The sequence below is a fragment of the Megascapheus bottae genome, chromosome 18 (assembly GCF_031878675.1).
Source record: "Megascapheus bottae isolate mThoBot1 chromosome 18, mThoBot2.hap1, whole genome shotgun sequence".
Taxonomy (NCBI): domain Eukaryota; kingdom Metazoa; phylum Chordata; class Mammalia; order Rodentia; family Geomyidae; genus Megascapheus; species Megascapheus bottae.
The window spans coordinates 26,841,626-26,859,919 of record NC_143526.1 but is presented as its reverse complement, the minus strand read 5'-3'; the positions used below and the strand labels follow the sequence as shown (position 1 = coordinate 26,859,919).

General features: G+C 51.0%; 2 protein-coding genes across 4 annotated transcripts in view; both read right to left on the bottom strand.

The window, feature by feature from the left end:
- Positions 1-610: 610 nt before the first annotated feature.
- Positions 611-2,236, bottom strand: Avp (arginine vasopressin). Its single transcript, XM_090352798.1, has 3 exons — positions 2,082-2,236; positions 975-1,176; positions 611-852 (listed from the first exon to the last, which is right to left on the bottom strand). Exons 1-3 carry the CDS (start codon positions 2,199-2,201, stop codon positions 680-682), a joined length of 495 nt encoding a protein of 164 aa, XP_090208924.1. The 5' UTR covers positions 2,202-2,236; the 3' UTR covers positions 611-679.
- Positions 2,237-11,926: 9,690 nt separating this feature from the next.
- Ubox5 (U-box domain containing 5) overlaps positions 11,927-18,294 on the bottom strand; it is a 44,294-nt gene continuing 37,926 nt past the window's right edge. For 2 of the 3 annotated variants that reach the window (XM_090352067.1, XM_090352069.1), the window contains one exon: positions 11,927-12,662. In XM_090352067.1, the coding sequence (XP_090208193.1) occupies positions 12,454-12,662 (209 nt within the window). In that variant the 3' untranslated portion in view covers positions 11,927-12,453. The remainder of the gene's footprint in view (positions 12,663-18,294) is intronic. The other variant, XM_090352068.1, reaches the window with a different exon arrangement.

The window sequence follows — 18,294 nt, the reverse complement described above, 5'->3', positions numbered from 1 at the left end:
AGAATGTAGCAACCTCTCATTGACTTCTGGAGAGAAAGGAAACAGGTCGCAGAGGCTCTGCGCTCCAAGAGGAGGCTCCGAATCTCCCTGTGAAATCTCCAAGCCAGACACCAAGGCTGATCCAGGGCAGCCAAGCCACATCCTCTCCTACCTCCCTGCGTCAGAAACACCAATAGGCTTCATGTAGGGGTAGAGCCAAAGAGGCCACACGTGGAGGAGGCAGGGATCCAGGTTGGGGAGAGGCGCCTGCCTGGCCCCACCCCACCTGGCTCCACTGGCCCTACAGCGGCTGCCCCGCAGAGGTCAAGGGTCAAGGCCAAGGGAGCGGCCTGGGTGACAGGCTCTGCCCCCAGCCTGGGCGCGGGGGTCCGCGGGCCCCTCTCCGCCCGCCCTCCCTCCTGGCCTCAGTGTGCACTGCGGAGGATCCTTGCAAACCATGCAGACTCGTATGGAAAGGACGCCACCGTGGGCCGAGAGAGCGAGGAGAGCGAGGGGCTGCAGGGAGAGGAAGCGAGGGAGCGGAGGGCAGGGGCATCTTGGCCCTGGAGTGCTGTTATGTGTCCCCTCCCTCCTCTCTCCCCTCCCCTAGAGACGGAGACAGGCGCAGCGGTGCGTTTCCACGGTTTATTTTCTCGGAGCTGCAGGGGCGCGGGGTGTGGCCGCGGGGGGAGTGGGGTGCTCAGTAGACCGCGGGCTTGGGGGGCTCGGCGGGCTCGGCCGCCCCGGCCAGCTGCACCAGCCGTAGAAGCAGCGCCCCGGCCGGGCCGTCCAGCTGCGTGGCGTTGCTGCGGTCGCTGGCGCGGGCGCGGCGGTGGAAACCCTCGCGGCACTCCGGCTCCATCGCGCAGCCCTCTGCGGAAGGCAGGGTGTGAGCGCGGGCGCCGGGGGAGGAGGGGGCGGGCACAGCTCCTCCGAGTCCTCCCCGCCCCTCCCCCACTCCTCCCTATCCCCCCCCCCCCCCGCCCCGTGCCCACCGTCATTGCAGCAGAGGCCCGCGGCTGCGCAGCGGCCGCCGCTCCCGCACGGCTTCCGGCCGGACTGGCAGGGCGACGGCAGGTAGCTCTCCTCCTGGCAGCGCAGCGCCTCGGCCGTGCCCACGAAGCAGCCCAGCTCGTCCCCGCAGCAGATGCTGGGCCCGAAGCAGCGGCCCTGGCCCCCGGGGCCGCAGGGGAGGCACTGCGGGGCGGGCAGAGGTCAGGGAGAGGCGCTGGGGGCGCCCCTGGGGTTGCACAGCACATGGGGATGGGCTTGGTTGGAAGCTACCCTCATCCAAAACCCGCCCAGACACTGCCTCCTTGTTTCCTGGCTTGGCTCACGATCTCCTTGCTCACCCCATCATGGCCCACCAGGCTGGCAGCAGAGGCCCAAGCCCAGGAAGAATAGCCCCCTGGTGCCTGAGGCGCCTGAAGAGAAGCTCTGTGGGAGGAAAAGCAGGCTGGGGGCATGGATCGCCGGCTGCCCTCTCCAGCTGGTTCAACAGCTCAATGTAGAGCCACTTGCTTACTGGGCAAGACTGAACAGAAAAACTCAGGTTTACTTCAGCTCTGCCAGAGCTAGAATCAATCGGGCACCAGCTGGCCACACAGCTTAAGAGAATGGGGTTGGATACCCAGTAGGACTTCTGCACAGGATGCTTGGGTAACCAAACCTGCTCAGGCAAGCTCAGAACAATGGCCAACTCCTGTGAGTCTGGACTCCTGTGACAAGAAGATGCTGGGGTTGGGTGGAATTCTGGATAGGATAAGACAGAGCCTTCCATACTGCAGCGGGTCCAGATGAGAGGACCCTACAGGCCCAGCCAGACCACGGCACCCACTTCTGCCTTGTTCTACCCCAAGCCCACTTGCTGTGGATGTATCTCTCACCTTCCTGCACCCTCTGTCTAGAGCCTTTTATGCCTGCCTGGCAGCCCATTCCCCGCTGCCTCCCGGTGGCCCAGCTGTGCCGCCTCTTCCCTGGGACCTCGTCCAAAGGGTGCCTTCTTCTCATGACTTTCCTAGCCCGTGCCTTGGGGTGCTGATTCTGGGACACCACTGCACCCAGTCACCCCCCCACACTCCCAAGCTCAGCCACAGCATTACCTGTCTCAGCTCCAGGTCAGACATGGCCCTCTTGCCACCCCGGGGGCAGTTCTGGAAGTAGCAAGCGGAGGTGAAGGCCAGCAGGCTGAGGAGGCAGACAGGCAGCATGGTGTCAGGCATCCTGGTGCACGAAGGGGAGGCTGTGCAGGACTGCTCAGCTGGCTCTGCGCCTCTGCCTCCGCTCGCTGCCTATTTATGTCCGCAGGTGTTCCCTTGGAGCAACGTGGCTGCCACCCCCCACCTCCCCAGTGGCTCCCCAGGTCCCAAGCCATCAACAGTGATTCAGGCATCTGGGGACACACGTGGGCCTGTCTGTGCAGAGGATGTGGAGGAGGGGGCAGGCCAACGCGCTGTCATTGACCATAGTGTGACAGGAACTGCTGCCAATGTGGCTGTGGCTCTGTGGACTCCAGGAGAGGGACAGACAGGGAGGCCTCCTGGAGACTGTCTCTGAGCATTCTGGCTGGCTAGAAGGGGCTGGGGCTTCATAGGCCCCATCCACCTGACCCAGCCCTTGAGAGGAAGCAAGGGGGTCCCTATGGGCTTAGGCATAGAGTTAGGCCCAGGGGCCATGGAGCAGGGGACTGCCAGCTTGGCCCTGCAATAGGACAAGTGACCCAGAATAACATACACTTGGTTGCAAGGACAGAGCGCTTCAGCACCCTCCTGGGTAGCTCAAGTCATGAGGTCAAGAGAGGAAGCAGAATTAGGGGTTCTGGTCCCATGGGGTGGGGAGCAGAAAGGCATCAAAGAAAGGCTGGAATGCTCCACACAGGCTGTGCACCCCACAGAGCAGGGTACAGAGACACTCAGGGCCAGAGACTCTGGGCCTTGAGGACAGCTTCTTGTGGTGTGTGCTATGGTCTCCCCTAATCTAGTCACATGGGTTGGGGAGCTAATGTAGAGAATGAGAATCCAGGCCTAGAAAGGTTCGGAGGTGTGGGGAGAGTCCTGCTCAGAGGCTCCAGGTTTCGGGCCTGGGGAGAGGCTGGGGGACCTGGGCCTGGTTGAGGAGGAAGAAGCCAGAGTTAGATGGATAGCTGCAGACGCCGATCCTCTCATACCTACAGTCTCTTAAGTAGCTGGGATCACAGGCATGCTGCCTCACCCAGGTTATGTATTGACACAGAGGCCTGCGCTTGCCTTGAACCTGGATCCTACCGATCTCTGTCCCCAAGTAGCTGAGATTTGGCTGGGCACATGACTTAGTGGTAGAGCGCTTGCCTAGCATGCATGAAGCCTTGGGTTTGATTCCTCAATACCACATATACAGAAAAGGCCAGAAGTGCTGCTGTGGCTCAAGTGGTAGAGTGTTAGCTTGAGCACAGAGAGGCTCAGGAACAGAGCGCAGGCCCTGAGTTCAAGCCCCAGGACTGGCAAAAAAAAGTATCTGAGATTTAGGCAGGATATCCTACTTCTAGATTATTACAAATTGCAATTATACCCCTTATAGGCTAAGTCATATAGTAAATATATGATGCCCTTTCTACCAATAACTTATTGTGTTTCCCGAAATGATTATCTTAGTTTTTCATTTGTTTTTGTTCACCTACCTTTATTTATTTGTTTATTTATTTTTGTGGGGCTTGAACTCAGGGCCTGAGTGTGGTTCCCGAGCCTCTGTGCTAAAGGGAGAGTGCTAGGCTTGAGCAAAAGAAGCTCAGGGACAGTGCCTAGGCCCTGAGTTCAAGTCCCAAGACTGGGAAAAAAAAAGATGCATTCATATTCATTTCAAGACAGATGTTCTTATTTGAGATAAAATCAGTCCTTAGTGCCAGGAATCATTTCCCCAAGTATTTGCTCTTCTGTGATAAATGCTTTTCTTTATGATAGCCTTGCTCAGTTTTCAGATCACATTAATTATTTTGGGCCAGAGAGCAAGGTCAGTTGGGGAAAGCTGCTCTTTTTCTTTTCATTTTCCTTATACGAATACCACAGCTTATGAAGGTACATGGGTATTAAAGCAAAGTAAATATAGTGTTTGTTTCTGAATTCCAGGCTGCTGTTTTACCATGCTTCATTTTTCCTAAACTATCTTGCCCCATTCCTGCTTCAGATTACAGCTGTGTGCTGCCAAACCCTGTTCATATTCCCTTCCACACAAGTCTCTGCTACTCCAACTACAGTTGGCTTCATTTTCTTTAAAAATTAAAAATAATCTTTGTATTACTTTTAAGTAGTTGTACAAAGGAGTTGCCATTAAACAGTTGGCTTCATTTTCAAATGACACTGACTGCTAGCCAAAACAATATTCTCTCTTGTCACCTGTTTCCTACGAGTCTTATCTGCAAATTACTCACCATGAGGACACACAAATGCTTTACCACTTGAGCCACAATTCCTGTCTGGCATTTTGTTAACCAGAGATGGAGTCCCCTAGACTTTTCTGCCCAAGCTAGCCTTGACTCTCAATCCTCCAGGTCTCACTCAGCCTCCTGAATAGCTATGGTTATAGGTAGGAGCTATTGATGCCCAACCATTAAAAAAAGAAAAAGAAAAAGAAAAAGAAATCTTGCAAAAATAACCCAAGTAAACAGCAAAATGGAGGGAAAACAATTTTGATAATTTGATAATTCTTTTATTAAAATCCCGTACAGAGGCAAGTTTCAAATCTAGAGACTCTCTCCCCAGCTTCGTGAGTCCTTCAGCATTTACTAGGGAGAAATACAGGCTTCTGGTGGGGGTGGGGAGACACCTTTGCAGGGCCAGGGGTCAGATCTGTGTCTCTCTCCCCTTAGAAGCTTCCAGACAAAAGCAACCAGAGGGGCTGGGAGTGTGGCCCTGTGGTAGAGTGTTCGCCCAGCATGCACAAAGCCCTGCGTTTGATTCCTTGGAACCACACACACAGAAAAAGCCTGAAGTGGTGCTGTGGCTCAAGTGGCAGAGCGCTATCCTTGAGCAAAAAAAGTGTCCAAGGACAGTGCCCAGGCCCTGAGCTCAAGCCCCAGAACTTGGGGTGGGGATGGGGGCGGAATACAGAGCAAAAGCGACCAGAGAAAGCCTTGAGGACGACGGAAGCGGAGGCTCAGAGGTGAAATCACGCGGAAAGCCGAGCGGGGCCTCCGGGGCTGGCCCAGGGCGGCCCGAGGTCGGGCGCAAATTGGGCCGCGCAGCTGGGGCGCACGGCGCGGCTCGCCCCGCCCGGCTTAAGGAGGCGCGCTGTGCCCCGACTGCTAAGAGCGCCATGAGCGAGGCCCGCGGCCCCCGGCGGCCCCGGGGCGCAGCGCCCGGAATCACTCAGCGCCATCAGCCCGCGGGGGCGGCGGAGGTGGCGGCCGCGGCTCCCCAACGCCAGGCTCGCGCCTGGATCCCCAGCGGAAAGCAAGCGGGAGCGGAGTCGTCGGGGGTCCAGAGCCCACACCAGGGGATCTGCCCCCCCCCACACTCCCCGCTCCCCGGCCACGGCGCCCACCCCTCGCCACACCGGAGGAGAAACTATAGGGACATGGAGGCCGCTGCTCAGGGAAGGCTGCCCAGGATTTGCCCGGGCCTGTGGTTTGGGGGACTGACGTCCCTGGGCCGGAGGGCGGGAAGGATACACCCAGAAATAAGAACTTGTACGTAAGAGTAAAGGAACAGGGTGTGTGCACGTGCGTGTGAGCATGTGTGTGTACGCCCGTGTGTTGAACCACAATGCCCTGACACGAGTATGTGGCAATCCGAGGCAACCTTTCTTACATGCTTTCCTCCTTGAATCACATAAAACCCCACAAGGGATGAGTATTTTTATCCTTGTTCATAGACAGGAAACTGAAGGACAGAGAGGCTGAGTCACTTGCATAAGGATCCGAGGTAATAATCAGTAGGTCGCCCTGAGATTACAGTTATTCCACTGTCCCAAATTCTGGGAGTGACTAAGCCACCAGGACATTTAATTCATTTATGAATACATTTTATTATTTGTCAATCATGGTACTTGAACTCAATGCCTGGGTGCTGTCCCTGAGCTCTTTCACTGAAGATACTGAAGCCACAGCTCCGCTTCTGGCATTCTGGTGGTTAATTGGACATAAAAGTCTCCTGACTTTCCTGCCTGGCTTTGAACAGTCTTCTCAGATCTCAGCCTCCTGAGTAGCTAGGATTCCAGATGTGAGCTACTGATGCCTGGCTTGCCACCACCATTCTTCAATTCTGACGACTGGGAATTCAAGCTGGGTGTAGCAAGGTCATGCTTTGTTTGCTTCACAATGTCTGGAGCCTCCACTGGCAAGAATGAATGGCCAGCAACTGGAATCATCTGGAGACTCCTTCATGGCACCTGGGTGGGAGGGGCCCCAAGGTTCTCCACTGGGCATGCTGACTCCAATGTCTTATTTCCTGTGGTCTGTGGGTTTCTCATATCTTAGTGGCCTCAAAATAAGTGGATTCTGGAAGACTTGCATGGGAGCTCAGGGCTTCAAGACTGAATGTTTCAGAAAACAAGATTGAAACGAGTGACATGGCTTTTTATGACAACCTTGGAGATCACCCAAGGTGAATTCTGCCATACTGGATGGTCAACACATCCATAAGCTGTTGAGAGCCAAGAAAAGGAACCAAATCTGTCTGGAAAAGCATGCCAGATAAATCAAGAAGCAATAATTTAAAACACAGAGGCAAGAAGTCAGGAGAGAAGAGGCCTGAGGTTTGGGGCAGATTGTATCAAGGAGTGTTGAAAGGGAAGGGAGAACAGTTGACAGCTTTGGGGACACAGCTGAAAGACTTTCAAGAAGGGATGCAGAGCCACCGTGCGTGCCGGCTCACGCCTGTAATCCTAGCTACTCAAGAAGCTGAGATCTGAGGATCAAGGTTCAAAGCCAGCCCCGGCACAAAAGGACCTGAGACTCTTATCTCCAACTAACCTCTAGAAAACGGGAAGTGGTGTTTGGCTCAAGGGTAGTGAGGTAGCCTTGAGTTGAAGAGCTCAGGGACAGCGCCCAGACCCAGAGTTCAAGTCCCATGACCCACCAAAAACAAAACAAAACAAAAGGATGTAGCTCTGCAGGCCTTACATAGGCCAAGGTGAACCAGCCCGGGCTGGGCCGCTCCCTTGTTGTTTCAGGAAGGAAACCTTGAGGGTTCAGGCAGCTTAAATCATTTCCATCATCTCATTACAGAAGGTCACCATTGCACACATAAGTGCATGCCAGGGCATCTCATTTCCACAGTTGCTCATGCTCCTAAGTCCCCAGGGCCAGAGCTCCTTCAGTCTGAGCTCATCCAGTGGGTGGGAGAGAGGAAGGCAGGTGAAAGGGGTTCTCTCTGGAGGCCCCTAGTTTCTGAGACAGGCTAATTACAGTCTTCCTAATTAATGAGCCATGGGGTTGCATTTCATCTGCTGAGTTAGAGCTGCTGTCTGGGCCCTGGGCCCAAGGGGAGGGTACCAAGAGGAGGAGAGGAAGTTTGAGAGATGGAGGCTAATTTTCTGCCCTTCCCTTTTCAAAGCCCAGTTCTCTCCACTAGTTGAGAAGGCCTCTAGTCCCAACCCTTTCTTCCTACCCCTGACATCATTCTGAGACTGTTTTCGAATCTGTCTGTCCTTCCTGCCTCTCATTCTGCCAGGACCACCTGGGCTCATTTGGTAATAACTTACACATGCTTTCCACACCATTCGGCTTCTTGTTCAGCCATACACATCACACACCAGGGGTCTCTGTGAAACATGGCAAGTCCACCTTAGAGCAGCCTCATACCACTGTGCCCCTGCCTGCTAAAAACCTTCCCGTGACCTCTCTCAGTAAGTGTATGCAGGTACTTTTTCAATCACAGTTCAACCAGGAGTTAACCCTGCAGAGCCCTTCTTTAGGGAAGCAGCTTTTACTTTTATGCCTAGAGGCACATAGCTGGGTCATGGGCTGCTCATGAAGTAGACATCTAGTGACTCTACTCTGATGCCTACAAGGAGGTTCCTGTACATTGTGTGACCAGTGATTTCTTGCCAGACTGGTGCTGGCAATGCCATGGACTCCACGGGGTCACCCGACTACAAAGCTGGAGTAAGTCCTAGCACCTCTGAGGATAACTGAACCTCAGGCTCCTCCTAACCTCAGTTGTATGTATTTACTGAACACATTAATCAGGACTTTTTTTTTTTGCCAGTCCTGGGACTTGAACTCATGGCCTGAGCACTGTCCTTGAGCTTGCTTGCTTGCTTTCTTTTGTCAATTGTCGGGATAGTATGTAGCAGGTGCATTACTTATGGCACATTCATACCCCTTCTCATGTTTTTGTCCCCATTTCCCTCCCCCTACCCCTCCTTGAGCTTTCTTAAGGCTAGCACTTTACCCTTGAGCCACAGCACCACTTCTGGTCTTTTTTCTATGTATGTGGTACCGAGGAATCGAACCCAGGTCTTCATGCATGCTAGGCAAGCACTCTACCACTAGGCTAAACTCCCAGCCTGATCACTGATCAGGATACTTTTAGAAGCATTGTTCTCGACTTTTTACTTTTTTAATTTTTTCAGGGCCTCATGAATGTTAAACAGGCACTCGACCATTGAGCTAAGTTTTTTTTTTTCTTCTTGGCAACAAACAGCAAACAAACAAAACATATAACGTTTCCCATATACAAAAGTATGGGAAGGGAAAGCTCCAAAATATTTGTGTGGTCACATCTTGGAAGTATACTATCCTGTTACTTGTCTAAATTTTCATGGACACATGACTATCACAAGAGCTGTCTATTCTTTTGTCTTTCTCATCCCTGTGACACTCCAGGGATCTGGATCACCACGTGTGCCTCCCATGTGAATGAGGCCCTGTCGTCACTGGGAAGGTGTGGCAGGCAGAGCCATTCTAGGCACTTTCCTTCCCCCTGCTCTCCCCAAACCTTATTTACACTGTACCGGGGTTTGAAAATGCCTCATACTTGTTTGGCAGGTGCTCTGCTATTGCGCCAAACCTCCAGCCTTTTGCACTGGTTATCTTTCTTTTTTTTTTCATTTTCTTTCTTCCTACCTTTTTCACTTCCTCTTTCTCCTCGTCCTTTTTGGTGACAGTTCTGTGGGTTAAACTCAGGGTCAGTCTTGGAGCTCTTTTGCTCAAGGCAAGCACTGTTCTACTTGAGCTACAGTTCTTCCTGGTGGGAGTTGGAGATAAGTCTCATGGACTCCTCCTGCTTAGGCTGGTTTCACACAATCTTCAGATCTCAGGCTCCGTGTGAGCCACCAGTGCCCAGCTGCACTGGTTATTCCTGCGATTGGGTCTCCCTGCATAGGCATGTGCCCGTCCTCTTGTCCCTCCTCTTTTTCATTTCCGGCTATCATTGGGAGATGAGGTATGCACCAGCATGGTCTTGTAGACTTTGCTGACAGAGGTGTCCTGGAACTGTGATCATCCTGTTCTAAGACTCACATGTAGCTAGCATCTCAGCTTCCCTGCACCTGACAGGACAGTTTAGCAGAGGCTGAGGTAGGGCTAATGTCCAGTTGCAGGGACCAGGGGAGTGACGTAGGGGATAAGGCTCAAGCTCAGGTGATTTACCTCTCCTATTATCCTGCTTCCCCCTACACCATTCTCCACTGTGTGCTGCAGTAGTTTCCTGCAGGCACGGCACAGACAAGTCTCACTGCATTCACATTTTGGTCTAGAACTTTACGAATGAACTGCCCACTACAGTAGCCACTAACTACTGTGATTATCAAACCCTTGAGATGTGACTAGCTGGTGAGACTAGAAAATGAGTTGTAAAACATTTTAAGTTTAAATGGCCCTATGCAGCCTGATGCTTTCCCTACTGGACTTTATGATTTCAGCCAATTTCCAGCTCAGCACCCCCACTTCCCACCCAGAACCCAAGGGAAGATGCAGGCAACAGCACACCTGAGCCTGTTGCCGACAGTGGGGGCAAGGCAGGGCAGGGCAGGGCCTGGCTCTGCTCACTACACAACCAAGGGAGTCCTACAGGGAGGGGGCCATCCTGCAGCAGCCCCATTCCCACCCCAGTGGCCATCATAATGACATTCAGGCCTGTCACAATGCTACTGGCAGTGGGAGGCAGAAAGGCTGAACAGCACGGGGTGGTTTACTCCAGAGGCAGGTCTCTTTGTCTGCAGACCTACTTACAGCAACACCAGCATCAGTGGACCCCGTTTCCTGGGGACTGACACGGCATCCAGCAGCTGAGTGGCCTCAAGCTGGAGACCTCTAGGAGGAAGTAGGGCAGGTGTGACGCTCAGGAGGCTTCTTAGTTCCAGGACCTAGGGGCTACAGCTGTCCAACTGCAGGGAGGGGAGATTGTCTGTGAACACTCAGGACCTGCTGGCCTTCTTCCTGGCAATTTGGCTCTTCTATTTCTTGTGCTTTTCCATATTAATTCTGACAGAGGCTGGAGGAAATAGCAGCTGGTATACCCCAACTCTTGAGTGACGACAGGGAGTGACTAATTGAGCAGGTAGCTAGGTTTCATCAAGCCATCTTGCCTGCTCTCTGAGTCTCAAATGGGCTTTGTGCCTCCACTAAGCAAATAACACCAGAAGGGAGAAATATCCTACAGACCCCCTGAAATCTGTGAAGGGCAGCAGAGACACAGAAAGGTTGTGGGGTCCTGTCATCTGCCAACAGAGCTGAACTCTGTTTACTGGGACACTGTTTTGTGCTTGGCCCTGGGCTATGATGAGAAATAAACTGCCTTTGGGACCAGCTGAGAACAGAAGAAATTGCATTTCCATGTTTTTGTTTTGTTTTGTTTTTGCTCAGTCTTGGGCTTGAGCTCAGGGCCTGGGCACTGTCCCTGAGCCTTTTTTTTTTTTTTTTTTTTTGCTTAGGGCTTGCACTCTACTCTTTGAGCCACAGCACCACTTCTGGCTTTTTCTGTGTATGTGGTACTGAGGACTCGAACCTAGGGCTTCATGCATGCTAGGCAAGCACTCTACCACTAAGCAACATCCCTAACCCTGCATTTTCATTTTCTAGGGGAGAAAAATGAAGGCTAGTGGTATATTTCTTTTGAGAGTGGGTGAAGATCACTTGTTTTGGGGAAATGTAAGTAGGACCCAGGACAGGTCCTATGTGCTCTAAGGGGTTTCCAGGCCTGAGCTTCCTCTTGTTGGGCTGCTGGCTCATTAGAACCTAGCACAAAATTAGCCATCAGTCCGGAGGACATGGGACATTAGTAGAAAATAAGCTATTCTTCTGAGACCAAACAGGTGGAGGGTTGAACCCTCACTATCAAGCACACAGGAAAAGGCAGGCATGAAGGTGGTAGAACATACAGGCCTCAGACCTGAAAGGCAAAGGGCCTCACAACAGACTGTGGCAAGGTTAACACCAGTGAGACCAGGGAAAGAGCAGCCACCTTCACACAACCACCGGTGTAGATAAGTTCCCCAGGAACCTCAAAATACACAACCCTATGTCTGTCAGTCCTGGGTTCTGGACTGGAGCCCTGGGTAGCTTGAAGTGACAAGGACCTGCACCCCAAGGCCTATCGACAGGGCCTGAGATGGATCACAGGCTATTCTGTTCTTCCCCACCAAGCTTGGAAGGGAACAGCAATGGTGTAGTGTATTCTCCCACTGACATTTTCCTCATGACCAGGAAACTATTGTAGGAATACTTTCTGGAGTCCCTTTGAGACTCCAGACAGGTGTGCTGACCTCAGCAGTTCCAGAAGAGCTGAGTGCATGCAGGCCCATGGCCACACAGAGGCCACTCATCTCTCTACTCAGCAGCACCCACTGCAGACCCACTACTGCGGTCTTCCTGCCCTGGGATGCTTCTGCCTTCACACAGTTGGTATGCTAACAGCCTGGTGGGTTGTAGTGACTGCTCATAGCTTCCCTGCGACAGTTTGGCTTGTACGGATGCAGGTGGGGACAGGAATATAAAAATAAATAAGCACTCTGTCCAGAGGAAGCCCACAGTGGCTATCAACCATTACTTTATTAAGGCTCTGAAGACATCTGCTATCTGCCAGTGGTGGTGGTTGGAGGGCCTGGGTCATGTGCTCCCCAGTTCCCACTGTGGTCCACTTCTGGTGACCCTGAGGCAGAGGATCTCTGTGAGATCTTGAGTCATAGTCACTGTGCTCTACTCACAAGGCTGGAAGAAGGTGTGTGCAGATAACCTGGGGGCCTCTGCAGGGGGTCCCAGGGGCCTGGGGCTCTGGCTGGGAAAGGCAAGGAGGTCCCAGGAAGTTAGGACATCCCCCTCAACCATGCCCAGCTTATGGCTTTTTTATCCTGTTGCCACCTGAACCAGGAGTGGAGTGCTTCCCACTTAGTGACCATGCTACACTGTGAGGTGCTGCAGTCCCAGGGAAGAGGCTTCTCTGTGCTGGCACCAGCCAGGTCCCAGGAACATGGAGCACTGAGCCCCAGTCCTACCCTGCCCCCTCCCCCCCACACCAGGCTCCTCTTAGCAACAGGGCTTCTCAGGTTGAGGTTGGCTTCTCAGAAGTGGACCCGCTGCACATCCTGGCTGGCAACTGGCTGCTGGCAGGCTGTGCACATGATGGGCAGGGAGCGCTGCTGCTCACCCAGGCAGGGCCGGCAGAGGAGGTGGCCACAGGGTAGCTGGTACACAGGCTCCTTTTTGAAGTAGGGAGAAAATACTCTTTTGCAGGAGGCACATTCGGGACCAACACCACTCCTGGGCTGCTCTGGTGAATCAGGAAGAGAATGGCCAGGTTAGGAATGGCTGTTCCTCAGTCCAGGTTCCACAGCAGCCTGGCTTTGTCCCTCCCTAGCCCACCCCAGAGAACCTACAGAGACTCTTCTCTGCCACTGTGACCAAGTCTTGGTGCTATTTTTATGACTGCTGGAGAAGAGCTGGGTCCTAGGGCAACCAGGCAAGTGGCTGGGAGTTTGGCTTAGAGTAATGTGTGCTTAGCATGCATGAAGATGGGGATTTGATTCCTCAGTACCACATACATAGAAAAAGCTGGAAATGGTGCTGTGGCTCAAACGGTAGAGCTCTAGCCTTGAGAAAGCCTAAGGACAGTGCTCAGACCCTGAGAAAGATAAGGCCTGTCCCCATTTCTTAGCCAGGTTCTTTCTCTGGAAAGCTGAAGTGCAGCACAGCTCAGTGTGACACCATAAACCAGGAAAGGGAAAAGCACAAAGTTTCCTGATATCGGGGTCAGGCTGAAGTTGGCAGGAAGCAAGCTGCTATCCATCTGCAGACACCTTAGCCCCTCAGTCTTCTTCTGCTGGACAGCTCAGCTCCCCTGCACAACTCCCAAAGGGCCTCCTGAGTGAGGAGAGCACTCCCTATTCCTCACCTGCCCCGCCTGTGACCCTTCCTTCCCTGCGGCCCCTTGCCCTTCTTCTGGGGAGTCCAACTCTTTATTCCCACTTACCATCAACTGGGTTATCCCAAAGGCACTTGAAACCAGTCTGCTCTATCTACTTCCATTGTTAGCAACATGCCTCCTCCTCCCTGGCTTACTCTCCTGCAGTTTTGTCTTCACCATTTCTTTTTGAAACTGACCCTCGGCTTCACCAGCACGACCTGGTCTCGTCTTGCATGTCTTCATATGACCTGGGGTGTCCCCTCCAGTCCTTGCATGGCCTGTCCAGCCTCTCTGCCTGCTCTTTATGGTCTAGTCTTTTCAAATCACTTCTGTGCACCTGGAGGCTGTTGGTCTCCAGACCTTGTGCCTGTAGTTCCCTAGGCCTGTAATGCCCCTGCGGCTCAGAGAACAGAGTCTCCAGGCATACGAAGAGGCTTATGACCCTTTTCCTGTACTCTTGAGCCCTCAGGTCTTCTCATGTCACCAATTACATGGCTGTGCCTTAGGAACCTCTCTAGGGTAAGGACCACACATGAGATTCTTTCTCTCTGTTTTCAGGGACCAGCAAAACACCTCAGAGCGGCATGTGGATAAATGTCTGCTATCTACACAGAGAGTATGCCTATCCAGACATGCAGCTTGACTTGGAGCACAAGCTGCCATGTAATAAACAGAGTGCTGTCTGCCTCAACATCCCTGAGGCTTCAAGTAAAAAGTGCCTGGTCATGAAGGTTTCCCTTGAGCCAAGCATGAAGTAACCTAAAAAAAATGGGGTATCTCTCATATGCACATTAGCCAAGAATCACATAAATCAGCAGTACACCAGTGAAATGCCGGTTATCTTAGCCACCCAGGAGACTCAGACCTGAGAATCATGATTTGCAGCCAACCTGATAAGAAAAAAAAGTCTGTGATTCTGATCTCCAGTTAAACAGCAGCAAAGCTAAAAGTGAAGGTATGGCTCAGTGGTAGAATAACAGCTCTGAATGAAAAAGCTAAGGGAGATTGCCCTGTCCTTTAGCCCCAGTAATGTCACAAAGAAAGAGAAAATATTATGAGTTAGATTCCTTACTATTCATCTTCTAAAACAGAAGAAGGAGGCCGAGAGAAGACAGAAGGGAGGTGAGAATGAAGGAAGGAAGAAGCAGAAGGAAAGAAATTTATTGATGCAAACTTTATGCTACATGCTTCTAAGATCGGTCTGGCCCACAGATGCACTGCGACAATCCATTTTTTACTAGTCTTAAAACCCATACCTGGCCAGGTGAGGTAGCTCACGCCTGTAATCCTAGCTACTAAGGCTAGAGATCTGAGGATTTTGGTTCAAAGCCAGCCGGGACACTAAAGTACCTGAGACTTATTTCCAGTTTATCACTAGAAAATGTGCAGTGGAGTTGTGGTTCTAGGAGTAGGGTGGTACCCTTGAGCTGAAGAGCTCATGGGCAGCCCCTAGGCCCAGAGTTCAAGCCCCATGACCCACCAAAAAAAAAAAAAAAAAAAGCCCACACCTGGCGGGTGCCTCATGCCAATAATCCTAGCTACTCAGAAGGCTGAGATCTGAAGATCATAGTTTAAAGTAAGTCAGAACAGAGAAATCCAGATTCTTTTTTTTTTTTTTTTTGCCAGTCCTGGGCTTGAGCTCAGGGTCTGAGCACTGTCCTTGGACTTTCTCAAGGCTAGAGCTCTACCCCTTGAGCCTCAGCACCACTTCTGGCTTTTTTCTATGTATGTGGTACCAAGGAATCGAACCCGGGTCTTCATGCATGCTAGGCAAGCACTTTAACCACTAGGCCAAACTCCCGGCCGAAATCCAGATTCTTTAACCAGCAAAAAAACTTGAACTGGAGACGACATGGCCTGAGTGGTAGCATACCCTGCAAGAGCTTGAAACCCAGAGTTCAAACCTGAGTACCAACACATACAAAACACACAAAAACAACAAAGAACATACCTGGAACTATACTATATCACACAAACATAAAAGGCCCTAACGCTCTCTAGTACAACCAGAAGTCCCAGAGTTTCAGAGGCCTACAACCCCAGAGGCAAAGGTAGAAAGCAAAGACCAAGGACCTAGAGTTTGGCCTGCTGGTAAAAGTGCTTGCCTAGCTAGCATGCATGAAGACCAGGGTTCGATTCCTTGGTAACACATACATAGAAAAAGCCAGAAATGGTGCTGTGGCTCAAGTGGTAGAGCTCTAACCTTGAGAAAGCCCAAGGACAGCGTTCAGGCCCTAAGTTCAAGCCCCTGGACTGGCAGAAGAAAAAAAAGAAAAGACCATTCATGGAAAAAAAAAAAAAAAGAAAGAAAGATATAGAATGTGACCAGTGAGTGACAGCGTGATTTACAGCGTGATTTCAGATGAAACTGAGAGGAGAAAAGACAGACTATACATATGCAGCTATAGCTATATAGCATGCAGGACCTCAGAGATACCAGGAGATCAGATTTTACTCTTAAGTTCAATGGCATGCTATGGGAAGATTTGAAGAAATGGAGCATCATGATCCTATTTACCTTTTTAAGAACACTTCTCTGCTGGGAGCGTGGCCTAGTGGTAGAGTGCTTGCCTAGCATGCATGAAGCCCTGGGTTCGATTCAATTCCTTGGTACCACATACATAGAAAAAGCCAGAAGTGGTACTATGGCTCAAGTAGCAGAGCGCTAGCCTTGAAAAAGCTCAAGGACAATGCCCAATTCCTGAGTTCAAGCTCCAGGACTGGGGGGGAAAAAGACTTCTCTGACTAGTCTGAACATGACAATGACAGTAAACATGATGGCTGTGGGGAGCCAGTAGGAGCTGCTGCAAGGACTACAAGGAGAGACAGCAGGAGCTGGCACTAGGATGGCAGTCCAGGGAATCACAGTAGAATCTAATTTGAGATGTATTATAGAGGAGTAGGAAGGAGACTTAATGGAGTGTTAGTATGAGGACTTGTAGGAAACCAGGGAGGACTTCTGTGTCATAGGTGGGAAAAGTGCTCTGCCACTTGAGCCACAGCCCCACTTCCAGATTTTCCTATGTATGTGGTACCGAGGAATTAAACCCAGATCTTAGTGCATGGTAGGCAAGCACTCTACCACTAGAGTTCAAACTCCTAGCCCATTTTTTTTTTTTTTTGATCAGTCACAGGGCTTGAACTCTGGGCCTGGACATTGTTCCTGAGCTCTTCAGCTCAAGGCTAGCGCTCTACCACTTGAGGCACAGTACCACTTTCACTTTCAGGCCTGAGTCACCAGTACCCATCAAGAATTAGTTTTACCCAAGTGAAACAGGGTAGAGGAAAGCCTTGGAGGGCAGATAAGACAGCTCAATTAGAATGATTAATCATGATACCTGTGTGAAGAGAAGAGGCAAGATAGTAGCTGTCAGGAACAGCAGGCTAAGCTTTAAGAAGCAGGAGCTAAAGGGCAAAACTAGACAAATGAACTTTTACTAGGCTGACTGAGTATAGATAGAAGAGGGTCCAGGGCTAGAGTGTGGTAGAGACAGAAGCAGCAGTGAGGCCTATAATCCTAGTTACTCAGGAAGCTGAGATCTTAGGATCACGGTTAAAAGCCAGGCCAGGCAGGAAAGTCCATTAGACTCTTATCTCCAATTCCAATTAATTACAGAAAAAGCTGGAAGTGGTACTGTAGGTCAAGTGGTAGAGTGCTAACCTTGAGCAAAAAGGAGCTTAGGGATAGTGCCCAGGCCCAGAGTTCAAGGCAAGAAAAAAAAAAATAGTGAGAGGGGGAGGGTAATGGGTACCAAGACATGTGAAAGGGTATCAATGTATGTGAATTAATGCACCTTCTATCTGGTGAATATAATGTAACCCTTTTATTAATTACAATAAAAAATATCAAAAAAAATAGTGAAGGGAAACCACTGAAGACAGGGAAGACATGTTACCTGAAGGCCAAGATAAAAAGTGACACTGGGGGCCAGGAGTTTGGCCTACTGGTAAGAGTGCTTGCCTAGCATGCATGAAGACCTGGGTTTGATTCCTTAGTACCACATGTATATAGAAAAAAAGCCAGAAATAGTACTGTGGCTCAAGTGGTAGAGCTCTAGCCTTGAGAAAGCCCAAGAACAGTGCTCAGGTCCTAAGTTCAAGGCCCAGGACTGGCAAAAAAAAAAAAAAAAAAAGGTGACACTGGTTTGCTACATCAAAAGATGCCAGAGGGCAAGCTACCAGTCATTTTTAATTTTTTTTCTGCCATGCCTCTAGCTCAAGACACAGACTTTCTTGCTCAGGATGGCTTCAAACATTAATTCTCAGATCTCAGCTTCCTGAGAATCTGGGAAGCCATCAGCATCCAGCTAATTGCCTGTCACTTTGACAGACAAGTTCCTGTTAACAGTTAAGGTAGAAGCCATCTGAATGTGCAGAAGTGAGACAAGGAGATGGTCTACAATCCAGACCACAATAGAAGGCATAGGTTTGCATCAGCAGGAGTCAAGTACCTGCAGTTTCATCTTATATCCCCAGCATTCCAGGTCTTCTCATCTTTTTTTTTTCTTTTGTCAGTTGTAGGGCTTGAACTCTGAGCCTGGGTGCTGTCTCTGAGCTCTTCAGGTCAAGGCTACCACTCAGCCCTTGAGCCAAAACGCCATTTGTTTTTCTAGTGGTTAGAGATAAGGGTCTTATGGGCCTTTGTATCCACGCTGACTTTGAACTGCAATCCTCAGATCTCAGCCTCCTGAGTAGCTAGGGTTACAGGCATGAACCACCGTACCTGGCTATCTGAACAAATTCTAATATACCACTACCTTTTGTTTTTTTTTCTTTTTTTGCCATTCCTGGGGCTTGAACTCAGGGCCTGAACACTGTCCTTGGGCTTTCTCAAGGCTAGAGCTCTACCACTAGAGCCACGGCACCAGTTTCAGCTTTTTCTATGTATGTGGTACTGAGGAATCAAACCCAGGTCTTTGTGCACGCTAGGCAAGCACTCTACCACTAGGCCAAATTCCAGGCCCAATCAACTACCTTTCTATGTTGATGGGAGATGCTG

Bases quoted from the DNA above. Each gene is read 5' to 3' on its own strand.
- Avp (XM_090352798.1), bottom strand. From the start codon at position 2,201: ATGCCTGACACCATGCTGCCTGTCTGCCTCCTCAGCCTGCTGGCCTTC. The intron at 1,177-2,081 runs GTAATGCTGTGG...CCCGCCCCGCAG, and splicing joins CTGACCTGGAGCTGAGACAG to TGCCTCCCCTGCGGCCCCGG. The intron at 853-974 runs GTGGGCACGGGG...TGCCTTCCGCAG, and splicing joins GGGCCTCTGCTGCAATGACG to AGGGCTGCGCGATGGAGCCG.